Source organism: Pseudorca crassidens, chromosome 1 (assembly GCF_039906515.1).
Source record: "Pseudorca crassidens isolate mPseCra1 chromosome 1, mPseCra1.hap1, whole genome shotgun sequence".
Taxonomy (NCBI): domain Eukaryota; kingdom Metazoa; phylum Chordata; class Mammalia; order Artiodactyla; family Delphinidae; genus Pseudorca; species Pseudorca crassidens.
This window is the reverse complement of record NC_090296.1, coordinates 93,985,152-94,006,282: the sequence shown is the minus strand read 5'-3', so window position 1 is coordinate 94,006,282 and position 21,131 is coordinate 93,985,152. Positions and strand designations below refer to the sequence as shown.

The following is a 21,131-nucleotide window of genomic DNA, read 5'->3' as shown; positions in this document are numbered from 1 at the left end:
TGAGAAACCAAACTCAAAGCCTGAAGTGGTTAAGTGCCTTCCTTGTATTCATAACTTTGCTAGGCAGCATTAGGAAGAATGTATGTAAAAATGGCTTGAGGTGGGTCGGGGGGAGGAGTAGGATATAAAGAGAATAGCAAAGTGGCAGTGTTGGTCTGAATCTTTGAGGTGTTGTTTACCTTGTAATCAGACGTGTCCAGAAGATAATTCAGGTAGTATGTAAATACACATAAAACTATAACCTAGGTATGAAATTTTTTGAGTGTTTTTGCACTCATTTTCATTTGAACTTCTTAAGCTAATTGTAAGAATATATACATGTGTGTATAAATTCCCACCTGTCCTTTCTCAACACAAATTAATAATTAACCTAATAATACATCAATTGCTCAAAAACTCTTATTGAAATTCTTAATAAAAGCTCTGAAGCCTCTCACTAGAAAAATGGAAGCAAAATTTTCATGTAATTTCAAGTGCTTCACAAGTCTAAAGTTTGTCCGTGTTCTAAATTGTAGCTAGTCTGTCTCTCCCATATTCTAGATTTTATTCTTTTTATATTGCACATATATATTTTGTCATATTTCACCATGTTAATCTTGAGTTCTATATTCCCCGGTTGCGGGGTTGTTGTGAGGACTCAGTAGCATTCTTTCACTCCACAAATATTTAGTGTGGTATCTCTTATATGCCAGGAGCTGTGCTGGTAACTGTGAATACACTGACAAGATGTTTCGAAATTGGGAAGATCTTTTTCAGTGCTAACTAGTATTATTGATTTTCTATTTCTTAGTGATTCCATAGTGGATTTTTTTCTTCTACACTCTTTCTTCCTTTAAATTCATGAAAGGATCTCTTTCTCATTCCTTTCCTTTTCTGAGGAACTCAAATAAATCTGGTATCCTTTTTCTCAGCAGGAGCTCTCTCTTTCCTTCTGTTTACTAGCTACCTAGTTCCTTTCCTCCACTATTTTAAGTTTTTTGTTATTTTAACCATTTTCTCCCTGAAGCCCTTGTTTACTCCTGTTCCCTACTCTTACAGCCCTAGGTGGCCTCTCTGAGTTCATTTGAATGAATGATGCCAGCTTAATCATTTCATTTCTTCTTTCTGGTCTCTGGAAGCTGGCCCTACTGAGCCTCTTTCCCCTTGGTCATGTTAGAAAAGGGTCATCATGGGCTTCCCTGGTGGCGCAGTGGTTAAGAATCCACCTGCCAATGTAGGGGACAAGGATTCGAGCCCTGGCCTGGGAAGATCCCACATGTCGCGGAGCAACTAAGCCTGTGCACCACAACTACTGAGCCTGCACTCTAGAGCCCGTGAGCCACAACTACTGAGCCCGCGTGCTGCAACTACTGAAGCCTGCGCACCTAGAGCCCATGCTCCACAACAAGAGAAACCACTGCAATGAGAAGCCCTCACACCTCATCGAAGAGTAGCCCCCCCTCACCGCAACTAGAGAAAGCCCATGTGCATCAACGAAGACCCAACGCAGCCAAAAATTAAAAGAAAAAATAAGGGTCATCATCCTCATGTAGAAGCAGCATTTAATCTCCAGAAAGAGTCACATCCTTGTAGAAGAGGCAGAGTATTTAGCATTGGAAAGCCCCTTCAACATCATGTAGCCTACCCTACTCTGTTTGTCCTCATCACATCAGAGTGACCTTACCGTGTATCTTGAACACAAACTACAGCACATCTGGCTGTTTTAATAACTTCTAAACCCATTAAACATTTAAGTCTAGACATGAAAAGAGTGCCTGGCGGGTAATTAATTCTCTCTTGGCTTTGACATATTTCCATATCACACTTGTCCTTCCCTAGTCCAACTCCCACCGCTAGCCCCAACTGTTAGACCTTTATTTTAGTGTTATTCGGACCGAGTCACAGGGTTCTGTTTCAAAGACAATGAGTGAAATTTAGCCTGGATCTGTTTTCTAAAATTGCTTCAGAGTTCTCTGAAGAATCCTGAGTCTTTCTCATAATGTTTTTATAAAAGTTGTATTCATGTTTTCATTACTTCAAAGAATTTGAAGTGTCATATAGCCACATCTTGAGCTTATGAAAATGAAGTGGTAATCAGAATCCCCAACAGGAAAATCTCTTACTGAAATCTGCATTCCTTTGGTATACTACACCAACTCAAAGAGTCTTCTTTAATTCCTTCTCTTCTGTCCTCCTGCCTCAACCTCCTGCAGAAACTAGTAGTGTTCTGCTACCCAACCTATCAGAGACATGCTGAGCTACTGTACTATGGACTGAATCATGTCCTCCCAAAATCCATATCTTGAAGCACTAACCCCCAGTATTGATGGTATTTGGAGATGGGGCCTTTGGGAGATATTGATAATTAGGTTTAGATGAGGTCAGAGAGTAGGTCCCTTGTGATGGGATTGGTGCCCTTATGAGAAAAGACACCAGAGAGCTTGCTCTCCCTGCCCCCTCCCCCTCTCCCTATCATATTTTTTTATGGCAGCCCAAGCTGACTAAGATTTTGGTACCAGGAGTGGGGTTCTGTGGTAACAAATACCTAAACATGTGGAAGCAACTTTGTAACTGGGTAATGGGTAGAGGCTAGAAATATGAACATTAAAGGTGATTCTGGTGAGAACGCAGATGGAAATGAGGAACAGTTTATTGGAAACTAGAGGAAAGGCAATTCTTGTCATAAAATGGTAAAGAACTTGGCTGAACTATGTTCTAGTGTTGTGTGGAAGGAAGAATTGTAAGCAGTGAAATATATTTAGCTGAGGAGATTTCTAAGCAAAGCATTGGAGGAGCAGCTTGGTTCTTTCTAACTGCTTTTAGTGAAATGCAAAGGGGACAGAGGAATTGAAGAAGGAATTGTTAAGCAAAAAGGAACCAGAATTTGAAGATTTGGAAAATTCTCAGCCTATCCATGTTGCAAAAAAAAAAAAAAAAGAGAGAGAAAGTTTGTTCTGGAAAGAACACTAAGAGTGTGGCTGAACAATCACTTGATAAGTAGCTTATGGGATTCTATGAGCAAAAACACTGCCACTTTTAACTCCGGGGGAAGGAGACAGGATGAAATGAAGAAAGGCTGTTGGACCTTTTGGATCTGACAGGATGGGATGATAGAGCTATTAGGCTGTGAACGTGCATTATTCTTCAAGAAGAGGGAGAAATGACCCCCAAAGGTGATTCAGAGATCATCAGGGCCACAACTTCAGTTTCAACAAGCCTTTTGGCCTCTACCAGGAGCCTTGGGGGTGGTATCCCACAGAACCAAAGGCTACCCCACAGAGCCATGGGGGTGACACTTCCTCCCCAGTGGGCCTGGAAAGTGGGACATAGAGCCAAAAAGGATACTTCTTGAGCCTTAAGATCTATGTCTTACTAGGTTTTGGACTTCCTTGGGTCCCCTCATCCCTTTCTTCCTTCTGATTTCTTCTTTTGGAATGGGAATGTCTATTCTATACCTGTCCCACCATTATATTTTGGAAGCACATAACTTGTCTGGTTTTACAGGTTCACAGCTGGAGAGGAATCTTACCTCATGAAGAATCTTGCATCTCACCCATATCAGATTTAGACGACATTTAGATGAGCTTTTGGACTTTTTAGAGTTGATGCTGGAATGAATTAAGACTTTTAGGGCTGTGGGATGGAATGAATATAAATATTTTGCATGTGAGAAGGATATGAATTTTGGGAGCCAGGGGAGAAATGCTGTGAACTGAATTGTGTGCCTCTGAATTCTCATGTTGAAGCCCTAACTCCCAGTGTGATGGTATTTGGAGATTGACTGGGCCTTTGAGGATAATTAGGTTTAGATGAGGTTATCAGGGTGGGGCCCTTACAATGGGATTATTGCCTTGCTCTCTCTCCCTCTGCCCCCCACAACCATGTGAGGACACAGTGAAAAGGTGGCTCTCTACAAGCCAGGAAGAGAGCCCTTACCAGAACTGGACCATGCTGGCACCTTGAAACTTCTAGGCTCCAGGCTGTGAAAAATAAATTTCTGTTGTTTAAACCACCTAGTCTGTGGTACATGTCTAAGCCCAAGCTTAGACATGCTGGTTATGTCACATTCCTCCTTTAACTGTCAGATTCTTCACAATCAGAGCTGTCTCTGTGGATTCTGCATCCCGTTGTCCAATTTTTAAGGCACTAATTGCTGTTTTATCTCCTTCTCAAAATACAACACCTAAACATACATCTCCTTAGAATCTCAAAATGATCCTGAGAGAAGTTTCAGGAAGATTACAATTTGTCCTAGACCAGATAGAAAGTCATGAAAAAGAGGACTAGAACCCAGAGTTTCTAAGACATTTGTTTATACATTTCCACTAAGTGGTTTTTTTTTTTTTGGATCAAAAATAGATCACAAGACTGATTGGAAAAGTTTGTGAATTTATTTTCATGAAAAAAGGTTTAAAGATAGAAGTCATGTTTATTATATATTTAATAATTTGTCTTTGTTAAAAATTTACCTGAAATTGGTTCTGTTTACAGAAATCTAGACCATAAAGTCTCCAGGTATGGATTCTTACCCCAAGATACTAAATTTTTTTCAAAAATTTCATTGCCTTTAGGCCAGAATTTGCCAAATGTTACCATGTCCTATGGTCTTAAATCAACTCTTATTTACCTGCCTGGCCTTTTACGCATTTGAGTTTATGAATTCTAGTGTAAATCGTAAATTCTATAATAGTTAAGTAGTAAGATTACTTAAGGAAACCCAGGGAGAGGGCTGGATCTAGGTAACGTAGAATATAGGCCCCATGAAGGAGAAGCTACCTGACTCATTCTCTGCTGTCTCCCTTAGCACCTCATAGTTTGCAGAGTACTGAATGAAGAATGGTTACCTTGTCTCTTCCCTCCACCCTAGTACATCTTAGCCTGTTACATGCCCCAGATTCTCCAAGTGTAAGGAATGATCCTGGGGATCTACTTTCCCCATGTCCCACAGACTCCTCTGATTCTCTATAAATCCCTGTTTGGTGCCCTAGCTCCCACTGAGCCACTAATTAAGTAATCAAGATTTCACTTCATCTCTGAGGGTCTGAGTCTAGTCAGTTTCAGTGCATGGTTTCCATAAACCTTGAATATTGGAAGTAGGAGTAGAAAGAACATAGATTGTCTTGATTGTCTAACTTATTCGTGAGGAAAGAGGCATAGAAAATATAATAGTGAATAGTGAATCTGGAAGTTATTTAGACCTGGCTTTGGAACATGTGTCATTCAGACATATAACCCCAATTCTGCCTTTCTTGTAGAGGCTGCTTTCAACTCTTAATGTATTGCTATTGACTTAAAACTCAATCTGTGTGAGGAGAAAGATGTTTGTAAAGAAAAGGATACCTCCTACATTGCTATGATATAAGGGTAATGGGTAGATGACTATTACTCTTTGGTATCTAGCACTCAGTGATTACATTTTAACTTTTTACCTTCTGGTTTAGAAATAATTTTTTTTTAATTGCTAGTTCTCATTTTAAATAAATTCTGTTTATTAGCAAAACTTGCCCCAAACCCCCAGCCCTCATATTCGGTATCTAAAGATAGAGGAGTAGTTTAATTTGTAGATTTTATGAAGAAAGATTGTAAGGGGGGTTCATTGGAGAGAGAGTTCATCATATTCACACATTGTCCCTTGAAACCAAAGGATTAAGTATATCTAATGGATAACAATATGAATAATGTGAACCATGTTTAATTGACAGACTGTGGAGGTGGGTGGGGAAGCTGGGACCCAGTGATACAAATGCTGAAGAGTTTTGAGTGAACTTATGGGTGAAATGGGGGAACTGCTGGCCAATACATGAACGTTGGCTATACCAGCATACTGCAGGTACAGTGTGACTTTCACCTCTTAAGAAAATTCCTAGGAGAACCCGAGTAATGTCTGGAAATCTGATGAGTTTCACTGCTATTCATGATGAAGTCTATAACCATGTACTCTGCAGACCAACATCAAAGCATCACTTGGAAGCTTGTTAGAAATGTATAATCATGGGCTCCTCCTAAGACCTGCTGGATCAGAATCTGATTTTAACAGAACATTAAATTCAAGAAGCACTGATTTATAATAAAGGGTAAGAAATTGTTGCCCAGATTACTCACCATAATCTCTAATAAAAAAGAAGAACCATGCTTGACTAATCTTTTAAGGTTTTTAAAGGGAATTAAATATATACGTGGGTAAAAGTTAGCATTGTATTAGTCAGAGCTCCATCATGATGAGGTGAAAATGGGCCAAGATACAGAGTCCTGGCAGACCCAAAGTATGGCGTGGATTCAGGGTAGGGGGTAGTATATTAGATAAATTTTTAGCTAAAGAATTTTTATTTTCAAAAGGAATGTGTGAAGACTTAAATATGGAAAGTAGATCCAGTGCTGGTAGATACCTTTTGAAGGAGAAAGAAGAGTAGAAGGCAAACTAAACCTGTGAAACAAAGTCACAGAAGAATTGAACTGTGCTATTAGCTTGGACAGGAGTAGAAAGGCCTGTTTCCTAGGTTAATATTGGGCTGGTGAGTCAGCATCAGGAGGCCGTTTGAACAGAGGCCAGGAATACAAATGCCCATGCTTGGGACTACCAAGAGACTGGAGTATAAAGCATAGATATAGCCTCAAGAGACAGGGACGTGAAGGTCAGTGCAAGACTGACTCAGTGAAAGTACACTGACGAAATAAAGCTCTTTATATATGTCCTATTGTTTAAGCTCTGATTGGTTTGGGAAAATGAGGAAATGGGACACCTGCAAGGATGTGAGTATAGTGTACTCCATTACAGTTGAGGTGTTTTTAGACTTTGAGTAATCATTTGGCACTTATCATACCAAAAATTATTTAGGAGAAAAATGATCAAACGAATAGGCAACTCTGACATTAAGATAGACTTAAACATTGATTTAAAAAGAAGATGATATGGAATAAGACTGAAGTCAAGTGATCTGGGTAAAGTAAATTTGGAAATGTTCACAAACAAAAGGCATCCGATGAATTTTTATGTGAGGTATATTTGAATCGGAAAAACAGGAAGTACTACTTCACACTGTGGGCTAGTAAACTTGCTTCCCTTGCATGTGAGGATCAAGCAAGATGTGGAATATAAAGATTTGATGGCCATGAAGAGCACTTGATTCCACCGCCAGTGGTTGTAGGAACTGCCATTAAGAGGCAGGATTTGGGGTGAGCAGTAAGGAGCACTTGTCATAGGGAAAGGAATTCCATGAAACTCTAGAGTCCTAGAAGTGGGGGTACTTGGAAGAGGGTAAGGAAAGGAGTTAGAGTTTGGGATGTTTAGGGTGTGGGAGGAACTAATTGGGTATTAGAGGAATTTGAGTGGTGGTAGGAGACCCATGCCCAGAATCACAGCAGAGAGGGAGTTGACAGCTAATGCAGAGATATATATGACCAATATTAAAACTGGAGGGTGATGATTGGGTACTAAGGGGTGCTGGCAGATCTAGCTGCATAAGGGAACTTGAAGTGATAGCAGAGCTGAAAGACTGCTGGTCTGGGTTTTAGAGAGCTCAATTCTAATCTGGCCCCTGAGACCTCATTTTGATCATTTTGGACCTGTTTGAGCTGTGAAATGAAGGGACTAGATATCCCTAAATCCCTTCAAGCTCTTGATACTAAGCTTTTTACTAAGAGAATATTTTCATTATTGGTTGAAAATATAAACAGATATTTTTTAAGGGTTGAGTAAAGTCATAGAAGAACAGACCACAGTTGATTACAAAGGAAAATTCAGATGTCTTGAAGCATGTTTCTAACTTGAAAAATATAAAGGAAGGTATCCTGTCCATCCACCGTAGGGCCTTTGTCAGATGATCTAATACTAGCGCGGGTAGACCACAGGTCTTTCCTGATTTGGTACTTGTAATGTTTAAAGGGACACTTGAGCTTCAGGCCTCTGTGCTTCCCAACCTAACTGGCCCACAGTGATGTGGTTTCTACTACAGTTGGCCCTTGAACAACATGGGTTTAAACTGCGCGGGTCCACTTATACTTGGATTTTTTCAATACATATACGTTGTTTATGATCTACAATTTGTTGAATTTGTGTGGAATCAAATCTATGGGATTTGAGCATACCTGGATTTTGTTATCTGTCCTGGAACCAGTCTCCCTCAGATACCGAGGGATGACTGTGCTCTTGTTCCCATATAGCTTTTGCTTCTCAAGGTTGGGCCCACAGAGCAGCAGCATCAGGATCACCTGGGAGCTTGTTAGACATGCAGAATCCCACATTCCACCCAGGCCAACTGAATCAGAATCTCCATTTTAATATGATCACTAAGTGATTTGTATGCACGTTAAATCTTGAGAAGCACTGCTCCTATAGCTATGGTACTCAAACCTTAACAAGCATCAAAATCTCCATAAGGCCTTGTTAAAAATAAACTTCTCAGAGTTTCTGATTCAGTAGGTCTGGAATAGGGTCCAAAAATTTGCATTTCCAACACCCTAAGAACTACTAAAGCTTTTACTAGAGACTGACTTAAATCATATTCTGTTTGTCATTATCTTTTTCAGGTTTCTTTTTAATCTTCCCAGTAAGACTATAATTTCTTGTTTAGTGTTTCTTGGTGGGGGCAGATTTATTGAGATATAGTTCATATACCATAAAATTCACCCATTTAAAGTGTACAATTCAGTGGCTTTTAGTATATTTACAGATATGTACAACCATTACTATAGTCAATTTTAAAACATCTACATCACCTCAAAAAGAAACCAAATAGGTAGAGCACAGAGGATTTTTAGGGCAATAAAACTACTTCATATTCCATATGATACTGTAATGGTGTATACATGTCATTACATATTTGTCAAAACCTATAGAATGTAAAACACCAGGAGAGACCCTAAATGTAAAATGTGGACTTTGGGTGGTAATGAATTGTCAGTGTAGGTTCATAGATGGTAACAAACGTTAATAATGGAGGTTGGAGGGAGGCTATGCGTGTGTGTGGTAAGGGGATATGTAGGAACACTGTACTTCATGCTCAATTTTGCTGTGACCCTAAAGGTGATCTAAAACATAAGGTCTATTTTAAAAAAAGAAAGAAACCTCATATTCTGTAGCTAGCACCCCCATCCCCACATCCTACCAAACCCTAAGCAACCACTAATCATCTTGTATTTCTTCTGCATTGTGCAAGTACTTGGCAAGGTGCTAGATGTATTATTAATAATAATAGTTACCATTTATTAAGAGCTTAATATGTGTAAACATTTGCATCATCTGACTTAATCATCATGACAGCTCTGTGAGGTCTGGACATTTTTTGTCATCTCAAAGCTGAGGAGGGAATCCCCTGGAGGTCCAGTGGTTAGGACTCCGTGCTTTTACTGCCAGGGCCCAGGTTTAATCCCTGGTCGGGGAACTAAGATCCCGCAAGCCTCGAGGCGGGACCAAAAGCAAAAAACAAAAAAACCAAGATGTTGACGCTTAAACAGTTTAAATGACTTGTAACATAGCCAATAAATGGTGAAATTGCCATTCTGTCCCAGGTCTCTAACTCCAGAACATACGATATCTATTGTTGATAAACTGAATTTTCAAAACTATATCATCTCTATGAGAAATTTTACTAAGATGTTAAAATGTAGTGGAAATGCTTAAGTTATTTGGGTATATTAGCTTGCTCATGAAATTTGCTGCATGTTGCACATCCAATATGAACTATTCTACAATTATATATGGTTATACTTTCCTCTCTCATACTAATCTTCTACTAAAATTTGTTTTGCCTTAGTAATTCCCATATCAATGAATTTTGCTTATATCAATGATAAATTTTCTACCACTGTAGAAAAGACTGTAATCTGTCTATAGCAATAAATGTTACTCATAGTTGGATACCTTTGTACTTCCTTGTACTTTTAAGCTTTTTAAAAAATCCCTTAGCTTTTGTAATTATAAAAGTAACACTGACTATTATACAGTTGTGTAAGAGGAGGTAGTGTATATGTATCAATATGGAAAATCTAACATATAAAATTTAAATTTTACGGCTTAAAGACTTAAATATAAGACATGACACCATAACACTCTTAGAAGAGAACATAGGCAAAACATTCTCTTACATAAATCATACCAGTGTTTTCTTTGGTCAGTCTCCCAGGGCAATAGAAATAAAAGCAAAAATAAACAAATGAGACCTAATCAAACTTACAAGCTTTTGTACAGCAAAGGAAATCATAAACAAAATGAAAAGACAAACCTACAGACTGGGAGAAAGTATTTGCAAATGAGGCAACCCACAAGGGCTTGATTTCCAAAATATTCAAACAGCTCATACAAGTCAACAACAAAATAACAACCCAATTGAAAAATGGGCAAATGAGCTAAATAGACATTTCTCCAAAAAGACATACAGGGCTTCCCTGGTGGCATGGTGGTTGAGAGTCCGCCTGCCGATGCAGGGGACACGGGTTCGTGCCCCGGTCTGGGAAGATCCCACATGCCGCGGAGCGGCTGGGCCCGTGAGCCATGGCCGCTAAGCCTGCGCGTCTGGAGCCTGTGCTCTGCAACAGGAGAGGCCACAACAGTGAGAGGCCCGCATACCACAAAAAAAAAAACAAAAAACAAAAAACTATAATGAGGTACCACCTCACACCAGTCAGAATGGCCAGCATTGAAAAGTCTACAAATAGCAAATACTGGAGAGGGTATGGAGAAAAGGAAACCCTCCTACACTGTTGGTGGGAATGTAAATTGATGCAGCCACTATGGAAAACAGTATGGAGGTTCCTCAAAAAGCTAAAAATAGAGTTGCCATATGATCCTGCAATCCCATTCCTGGGCGTATATCCAGAGAAAACTATGATTCAAGAAGATACATGCACCCCAGTGTTCATAGCAGCACTATTTACAGTAGCAGAGACATAGAAGCAGCCTAAATGTCCATCGACAGATGAATGGATAAAGAAGATGTGGTGCACATATACTATGGAATACTACTCAGCCATAAAAAAGAATGCAATAATGCCACTTGAAGCAACATGGACGGACCTAGAGATTATCATACTAAGTGAAGTAAGTCAGAAAGAGACAAATACCATATGATATCACTTACATGTGGAATCTAAAATATGACACAAACTTATCTATGAAACAGAAACAGACTCACAGACATAGAGAACAGACTTGTGGTTGCCAAGAAGGAGGGGCGTGGGGGAGGGAAGGATTGGGAGTTTGGGATTAGCAGGTGCAAACTATTATATATAAGATGGACTACAAGGTCCTATTGTATAGCACAGGGAACTATATTCAATATCCTGTAATAAACCATAATGGAAAAGAATATATATATGACAGAATCACTTTGCTATACAGTAGAGACTAACATTGTAAATCGGTTATACTTCAAAGAAATAAACTTTAAAAAGTAAAATTTTAGAAAAGCTACACAGTAGTATATATAGTATGATCCCATATGTGTAAAACAGACAACAATGTATATGTTTGAGATCTATCTATCTATCTATCTATCGGGTTGGCCAAAAGGTTCATTCGGTTTTTCCATAAGATGGCTCTGGTAGGGCTTAGTTGTCTTTAACTTCATTCGAAGCAATTTTGTTAGATTGTAATGTGACAGCTGTCATATCAGCGTGCATTAAAAAAAATCAAAATTGGTGAATTTTTGTATAGCCATTATTAAATTGAAGATGGGAGAAAAAAGCAACGTTTTCAGCATATTATGCTTCATTATTTCAAGACAGGTAAAAATGCAACTGAAATGCAAAAAGAGAGTTGTGTAGTGTATGGAGAAGGTTCTGTGACTGATCGAACGTGTCAAAAGTGGTTTGCAAAGTTTCATGCTGGAGATTTCTCACTGGACGATGCTCCATGGTCGGGTAGACCAGTTGAAGTCGATAGTGATCAAACCGAGACATTAATTGAGAACAATCAACTTTATACCGTGCAGGAGATAGCCGACATACTCAAAATATCCAAGTCAAACGTTGAAAATCATTTGCAATAACTTGGTTATGTTAATCACTTTGAAGTTTGGGTTCCACATAAGTTAAGTGAGAAAAACCTCCTTGACCATATTTCCTCACGCGATTCTCTACTGAAACGTAACGAAGTTTCTGTTTTTAAAACAAATTGTAATGGGTGATGAAAAGTGTGAAATGCTGTACAATAATGTGGTATAGATGAGATTGTGGGGCAAGTGAAATGAACCACCAACAACCACACCAAAGGCCGGTCTTAACCAAAGAAGGTGATGTTGTGTATATGGTGGGATTGGAAGGGAGTCCTCTATGATGAGCTCCTTCCAGAAAACCAAATGATTAATCCCAACAAGTACGTCTCCCAAGTAGACCAACTGAAAGCAGCACTTGATGAAAAGTGTCCAGAATCAGTCAAGAGAAGATGCATAATCTTCCATCAGGATAACGCAAGACCTCATGTTTCTTTGATGACCAGGCAAAAATTGTACAGCTTGGCTGGGAAGTTCTGATTCATCCGCCATATTCACCAGACATTGCACCTTTGGATTTCCATTTATTTTGGTCTTTACAAAATTCTCTTAATGGAAATCATTTCCTTTCCCTGGAAGACTGTAAAAGGCACCTGGAACAGTTCTTTGCTCATCATTTCCTTTCCCTGGAAGACTGTAAAAGGCACCTGGAACAGTTCTTTGCTCAAAAATATAAAAAGTTTTGGGAAGAGGGAATTATGAAGTTGCCTGAAAAATGGCAGAAGGTAGTGGAACAAAAGGGTGGGTACGTTGTTCAATAAAGTTCTTGGTGAAAATGAAAAATGTGTCTTTTATTTTTACTCAAAAACCGAAGGAACTTTTTGGCCAACCCAATATCTATCTATCTTAAATATTCATAGATAGTATCTGGAAAGACATAAGAGAAGCCCCTAAGGGGTGACTGTGAGAACCAGGATGAGAGGAGAGGGACTTCATACCTTTTTGTTTTGTTTGATTGTTTCTTTCCTTTTTAAATTTTCTCATTCCAATCTTTTTACACCCTCATCTTTGCTTTTGTTTTCCTCTCCTTTTTTTTTAATAGCCTGATCTCTCTCCACATCATTCTTTAAGTTCACATTACAGTACAAATACATATAGGGAGCTTTGAGGGGGGGTCATTTTTATAAAACTAGAAAACACTATAAATATCTTTCTGGAACTTGCTTTTCTCACCATGGACATCTATTTCTACAGGTAGATCTAGTTATTTCTTTTTTTAAATTTTTTAATAAATTTATTTATTCATTTATTTATTTTTGGCTGTGTTGGGTCTTTATTGCTGCTCACTGGCTTTCTCTAGTTGTGGCGAGTGGGGCTACTTTTTGTTGTGGTGTGTGGGCTTCTCATTGCGGTGGCTTCTCTTTGCTGTGGAGCACGGATTCTAGGCGCTCAGGCTTCAGTAGTTGTGGCATGCGGGCTCTAGAGCTCAGGCTCAGTAGTTGTGGCGCACGGGCTTAGTTGCTCCACGGCATGTGGGATATTTCCAGACCAGGGCTCGGACCTGTGCCCCCTGCATTGGCAGGCAGACTCTTAACCACTGCACCACCTGGGAAGTCCTCTAGTTCTTTCTTTTTAATAGCTGTGTACTATGCATACCATAATGTAATGGATTCTTATCTGTGGAAGATGTTTTTTGTTTTTGCTATAACATATTGCAGTGAATATCCTTGTACATCTATCTTTGTATAACCTTTGTGCATTATGTAATACATCTGTAGGATATGAATCAGAGAATTATAAGTATTAAAAAAGTTTGATTGATATTGCCAATTGTCTATTGTAAAGGTTATACCACTTCAGCAGTGTGCATTGTTAAAACCCAAATCCTAATTTAAATACAGTTCTCTCTAAAAGGAGCTTAGTAGAATTACTGGTTCCAATCTATGGCAGATAAAGGATAAAGTCAGCCTAAAACAAGGAAGTCCTCAAAGACTAATGGGGTCTTGCCAAAAGGATACAAAGAGCAAGGTGGAAGAGGCTCTACTGGCCAAATTTGGGGTAATTTGAACATCAAATGAATAATTGTAATTGCATTACATTGAATTTTAAAAAGTCAATTAATCTCTAGTGATAGTAAACAAAAGGTGGTAGAGAGAGAGAGTAAAGCTCTTTTTTTTTAGAAAAGAAGAGTACAAGGGCTTCTGTGGTGGTGCAGTGGTTAAGAATCCGCCTGCCAATGCAGGGGACACGGGTTCGAGCCCTGGTCTGGGAGGATCCCACATGCCACGGAGCAACTAAGCCCGTGCTCCACAACTACTGAGCCTGTGCTCTAGGGCCCGTGTGCCACAACTGCTGAGCCTGCGAGCCACAACTACTGAGGCCATGTGCCACAACTACTGAGCCTGTGCTCTAGAGCCCGTGTGCCACAACTCGTGAAGCCTGCGTGCCTAGAGCCCATGCTCTGCAACAAGAGAAGCCGCTGCAATGAGAAGCCCGCGCACTGCAACGAAGAGTAGCCCCCGCTTGCTGCAACTAGAGAAAGCCCGCACGCAGCAATGAAGACCCAACGCAGCCAAAAATAAATAAATAAAATAAATTTATAAAAAAAAAAGAAGAGTACAAGCTAATAAATATAGAGGATTGACATTCACCATTTCACAACCCCCAGCATAATATGTAAAATTAAATTCAGGCATGGAGGCTAAAACACTAGGTGATAAGTTGCTGAACTGTTCACATTGTGCTAGAGATTACTTACTAATCACAAGGGGAAAAAATATTTAACTTTACACTGGAGAAACCCTGCAGTTACTATGTTAACCAAATAATCAAACTCAACATTGCTAATAGCGGGACATCCTGATATCATGCACCATTTTGTTGGGTGCAATAAGAAGTACCCAATTCACTTACATAGTATTCTTTAAAAAATGTTTAATGTCATAAGGGTCTAATCAACCCTTATGATTATCTGTAAAATTACCAGCAATAGTTAGAACTGTAGATGATGTTAGTGTGACCTTACGTACGTTGTTAGTAACTACTCTGAGTCTCAGAGCCATCATTTATAAAACAGTGACAATGAATCAAATAAATGTATGACAATAACATAAATATACTTTGTTGAATTTGTGTAGTTTGTTTACACCTAAAAATAGTTTGTGTACAGTAAGAATTTAACATATCAGTTTACCTCTCCTGTCAGAATCCATTCATAGCCACCAAGTATATAGCTGAATGAAAACTACATTTCTTTTCTCCAGAAGTAGATTCCTTATGTAATTACTTTATGTAATCTGATGGCATGTTTCAAGAATTCCCTATACTTGTTTAGATCCATAAGCTAATAAAGTCCCAAGTATGCTAGAAAGTTTTCTAATCTCGAATGTTCAAGGGAGATTTCAGGTAGGAGAGCATGGATTAGAGCATTTCTGTACTTCTTAGACACGTAAATTGACTTCTATGTAATAAACAATTTTATAGATCAAAAATGATCAAATATCAGCAGTTTCCTGTAGCTTGACCTAATGCATGCTTTAGTGGCAGAGGCTTAGTAGTACAACATATTTATCTGCCAAACAATCATTTTTCTCCCTTATGTTGTAGAGTAAGATTTTCTCAAAGGAGGAGAGGGGAAGGATCTGGACTGATCCAAGTTTGAAGGGAATTGGGATGTGGAGTGGTATTCTAGTTATCTTAGGCTGTTTCTTCATGTCATAGGCTTCACTCCCACCCCCCACCCCCATGTACAATGGATGTTCTTTTTAGTCACTTCTTACCTCTTGTCTCTCTTTTCTAGGTAGTGAGAAATGAGGTAAAAGGAACGAACATGTTTCTATATCTTCTTTTTCCACTCTAAACTCTAGACTGGTCTTTTGGAATAGGCAGTTGCAGGGTCCTGAAAACTTGAGATTTCCAGTTGCTCTGGTTCTCTTCCAAAGATAGCACTTAGAAATAATGATACCTTTTTTTTTTTTACCCCAGTTACTCGTAGAATATGGAAGGTAATATAGGTTGAGGGACTTCAAGTTCGTTTTCTTTTATAGAATATGAACAATGGAATAATAACTCATAAGAGATTGGGAAATAAAGTTTCAGACTATAAAGGGAGTATTGAACTTATAAAATCATAACAAGATTCCTCCCTGGGATATGGCCCTTATAACAAGGGCCTGTAAGAAAGTGACTTATCTTCCTTAAAGAATGTGTTCTGGGCAACCATGTACAGTTTTACCACTTCCTCAAACAAGAAGAAATCAATTTATTGGAGGACCTTCCCCCTTAAGGAAATGTGGTCAAACCTGTATATAAATAGCTTTATTAAAATCCTTAGTTCTTGGCAAGCCGAATTATTGCCACTGTGAAAATTATTGTTTGTGTCCTAGACAGCTGCTCAGGAAGCAATCCTGCATGCATCTGGAAATGGCATGCCTTCACCATCTAAGGACTACTGCATGCTATATAACCCTCATTGGACAGCTCTTCCAAGTACCCTAGAAAATGCAGTAAGTAAATCACAGCTTCTATTTATTTATAAACATAAAAATATTGAATGGTAAGAATGAGTGATTATTATGTTTTAGAATGTAAACTAGTTATATTATGATTAATAAATATTTATTGCTTTTGCTTAAGTATTTCTCTCTGTGAGAAAAACAAGTTAGAGAATTTAAAAATACTTGCCTCAAAATAAATAAATAAATAAATAAAAATAAAAATACTTGCCTCAAAGCCTGATTGTCATCAAATATTTCTAATTTAAAAGAACCTTGGGACTTCCCTGGTGGCACAGTGGTTAAGAATCCAGCTGCCAATGCAGGGGACACGGGTTCGAGCCCTGGTCTGGGAAGATCCCGCATGCCACGGAGCACCTAAGCCTGGGCTCCACAACTACTGAGCCTGCACTCTAGAGCCCGTGAGCCATGCGAGCCACAACTACTGAGCCCACGTGCCACAACTACTGAAGCCTGCGTGACTAGAGCCCGTGCTCCGCAACAAGAGAAGCCACCATAATGAGAAGCCCACATACCGCAATGAAGAGTAGCCCCTGCTCACCACAACTAGAGAAAGCCCGTGTGCAGCAACGAAGACCCAACACAGCCAAAAATAAATAAATAAATAAAATTTAAAAAAAAAAAAAGAACCTTGTATTAAACCAATGTTGACACTTTGTCATTGAATGCATTTAGGGTGAAATATGATATTTATAATATTAAAGACATTTCTTCTTTCCAGACTTCCATTAGTTTGATGAATCTGACTACCACACCACTGTGCAACCTTTCTGATATTCCTCCTGATGGAATAAAGAACAAAGCAGTTGTGGTACAGTGGGGAACCTGCCATTTTCTTGAAAAAGCCAGAATTGCACAAACAGGAGGTGCTGAAGCATTGTTGGTTGCCAATAACAGTGTCCTCGTAAGTTATAAAACTATAATAACTTCTTTTGAGTTCATGATATCAAATTTCACAGGAATTGAACTATCTTCTTTGTGTGTGGTTTAGGGGCTGAGTTTTGAATAATCTGATGGTAGGATTCTTTTTAAATAAACATTCTGGTTATGATAGGTGTTTAATTGGAAAATTTTGTTTCTTTTCCATTCCTAAAGTAGACAAGACTATGTTAGGAATGTGTGTGTGTGTGTATGTGTGTGTAAAATATCAGTTTAAGTTTATGCTAAAAGGATTCCAGTTTGAGAACTCTTACTATAACATTAAGAACACATGAAACTTCGTTTTATTACTTTAAAAAGATGTAATGTTTGTACTTAATGAATAACTTGTATTTTATTCTGTAAATACACTAGTAGTTCATAAGTCTTCACAATATGTTTTTTTCTTTTAGTTTCCTCCCTCAGGGAACAAATCTGAATTTCATGATGTGAAAATACTGATTGCATTTATAAACCACAAAGACTTTAAAGATACAAAGCAGGTAAATTAGTAATTATATATTAGATAAAGTTTATAAATAGTACAGCTTTTTACTTTTAACCATGATATTTAATTTAAATTATTATATATGTTCCATTTGCTAACAGGAAGTTATAAAGGCCTATCAAGTTTTTATTTGGAAAGTATGCACCCCCCCATTGAGCACAAGGTGTTTCAGAGTCCTGACTTTAGAAGGGATATTTCTTTACTTTGACCTCTTTAAAAATCTTTGTGTTGTATCATTTAACTTTAAATCCTTGAACAAAATGTGATGTGTGGAACATTGCACTTTCAAGATTTAATAAACCAAAGCATAGCCTCATAATTTTGACAAGAGACTATATATCATGTTGTCAAAACAGTTATATTATTCTTGGCTATCTTATGTATAGTGTCCATTCCAGAATGAAATTGGAATATTGCTGCCATATGCTATAGTAAAAAGAAAACTAATTCCAGTGTATTAACTGTTATTTTGCCTTTCAGACTCTCGGAGATAACATTACTGTGAAAATGTATTCTCCATCGTGGCCTAACTTTGACTATACGATGGTGGTTATTTTTGTAATTGCTGTGTTCACTGTGGCATTAGGAGGATACTGGAGTGGGCTAATTGAATTGTAAGCTTAATTAAACTTCATTATTTTTAAGATAAATGGTTAAAAATTGTTTGTTAATCATTTTATCGTGTAACAACACATAAAGTTCTGCTTGTTCTTAGAATATAGTGCTGACCATTAGATTGCCAGGTTTGTCCTCATACAGGTCTTTAACTTTTCACTGAGAAGAAGGGAGTCATAGGTTCCTCTTGTTCTTCTGCTGGGAAGGAAACATTGAAATTTCACCAGAGACTCTTAAATTAAAATGTTTAATTACCTCTCCCAGAAAAGGTGGAGATAGTTAACATTCTAATGTGCCTATTTAGATTGGAAGAAAATAAACAAGAGAAGGTGGGAAGTTTTTCAGCTCCTCCTGAGTTGAGTCATTACAGTGTGACCTCACCATTCTATTTAATGCTTTAGTAATTCTAAGGATATTAATTAAACATGTCCATATTTTAATTTAAATATAGAAATGCCAAATGTATGTGAAATTTAGATTTCTCTATTTAATAACAACCTAGGCCCAGTCTTCTTACAGTTACGTACCTTTGGCTATAGACTAAAGCAAGCAATGTAGTTTGTTTATTTTTTTAAAGATTTATTTATTATTTATTTATGTATTTAATTTATTTATGGCTGCATCAGGTCTTAGTTGTGACACGCAGGATCTTCGTTGAGCCATGCGGGATCTTTTGTTGGGGCACAGGCTTCTCTCTAGTTGTGGCGCACAGGCTCCAGAGCACGTGGGCTCTGTAGTTTGCGGCATGCGGGCTCTAGTTGTGGTGCGTGAGCTCAGTAGTTGTGGCACACATGCTTAGTTGCCCCGCGGCATTTGGGATCTTAGTTCCCTGACCAGGGATCGAACCCACATTCCCTGCACTGTAAGGCAGATTCTTTACCACTGGACCACCAGGAAAGTCCCAGCAATGTAGTTTAGAAGGATCAGTTCATATTTATAACTCTAAGTAAAAAATTGTGCTCAGAGCATATTATTTTATGCATAAAGGACGATATATTCACTTGTGAATTGATCTATAGATTCCATTAAAAAGGGCTTACTTGACGCTAGCCGAAGCTAATAAGCTTATTTGTAATTTCTTAAAGTACTAAAATTTGATTGACTTTCATCAAGAGAGAAGTCTAGGGTTTAACAGGTGTAGATTCCTAGAGTATTGAGCTTAAAATATTTTACATATTTGGAAAACACATTTCATCATGTATTAGTCACATGATTTCACATGAGTAAGCATTATTTTTCTTCATTATTAATCTTTATAAAGCATAGTATGTAAGATCTCCGAAATCATTTTCTAGATTATATGGTGAAACTTTATAAATAATTTCCCAAAAGCTACTGATTCATTGAAAATGTTTTTCCATTTAACATATATCTTCACTATACTTACATTATAATGTAAATTGTTTCTTCTCTAGAGTAGTGCTTCTCAAATTGTAATGTGCATACAAACTGTCTTGAGAGCTCATTAAAATTTTTAAAAATTCAGATTTAGTAGGCTTAGGATGCGTGCTGAGACTCTGCATTTTTGACAGACTGGCCCGTGGACCACACTTTGAGTTAGCAAGGCAAGCTTCATATACATGTCAGGGCAGGCTCCTCCTCAAGAAAATTGGAGGTGGGAGAGCAGCACGTATAAGTTCTTTTATTCATAAAACATGATGGGCAAAAGCAAAGAATGTGTTGCCTTCAGTAGCTGGGTTGGGAGAGGAGATGTCCTTTACCTGCAGGATTATGGATTTTGAAATTGAGGAGGCTGATTCTAAGAGCAGGATAAAGATAGAAAGAACTAAGTGTGTGTGGTGGTGGGGGTGGGGGTGACAGTATAGAGAAAGAGAGTATGAATCAGTAATAAAATGGAGAAAGTTTCATAAAAAGTAGAATTATTGAGGACATAAGGACTGTTCGCAACAACATGGCTGGATTTTGATGGCATTATGCTTAGTGAAATAAGTCAAACAAAGAAATACCAAATGATCTCATTTATGTGTGGAATCTTAAAAAAAAAAAAAAAGAACTCATAGAGCAGAGAACAGATGGGTGGTTACCACAGGTGGGGAGGTGGGGAGGGGGCAAAATGGGTGAAGGTACAAACTTCCAGTTATAAAATAAATAAGTCCTGGGGATGTAATGTACAGCATGTGACCATAGTTAATAATACTGTACTGCATATTTGAAAGTTACTAAGAAAGTAGTTCTTAAAAGTTCTCATCACAATAAAATAAATGTTTTAACTGTGTGGTGATGGATGTGAACTAGACTTATTGTGGTGATCATTTTGCAATATATACAAATATCAAATTGTGTCATACATCTGAAACTAATATGATATGTCAATTATATCTTAATTTAAAAAATAACACAAGAACTGTTATTTAGCAAGTAAAGAGAGTTAGACTGAAAGAAAAGGGAAAAGAGAATAAGGCTTAGGGAATGGAAAATTTATCAGAACAGGATCTCATAACCCAGAATTACCCTGCCAAATGAAAGAGGTACTTTTTGCAAAAGGGAAAAATGCCTTGATTCCGTATAAAGACTTTTCTATAGAGAGTTAAAGTCTATTATAATGAGTCCTTCTTATAACTGGTTCTCATCATAAACTCAAGATGGCAGGAAAGAAAGCTTAGCTTTTCATTGCATGTGGCTCTTGAGCTGATTTAAGAGTACGATTTT

The 21,131-nt window shown here is 38.1% G+C and overlaps 1 protein-coding gene across 1 annotated transcript in view; it reads left to right on the top strand.

The window, feature by feature from the left end:
• The window catches only part of SPPL2A (signal peptide peptidase like 2A), a 52,691-nt gene that overhangs the window by 1,186 nt on the left and 30,374 nt on the right, over positions 1–21,131 (top strand). Inside the window, exons 2-5 of the mRNA XM_067746923.1 lie at positions 16,292–16,411; positions 17,142–17,324; positions 17,752–17,841; positions 18,327–18,460. Of these exons, the coding sequence (XP_067603024.1) occupies positions 16,292–16,411; positions 17,142–17,324; positions 17,752–17,841; positions 18,327–18,460 (527 nt within the window). The remainder of the gene's footprint in view (positions 1–16,291; positions 16,412–17,141; positions 17,325–17,751; positions 17,842–18,326; positions 18,461–21,131) is intronic.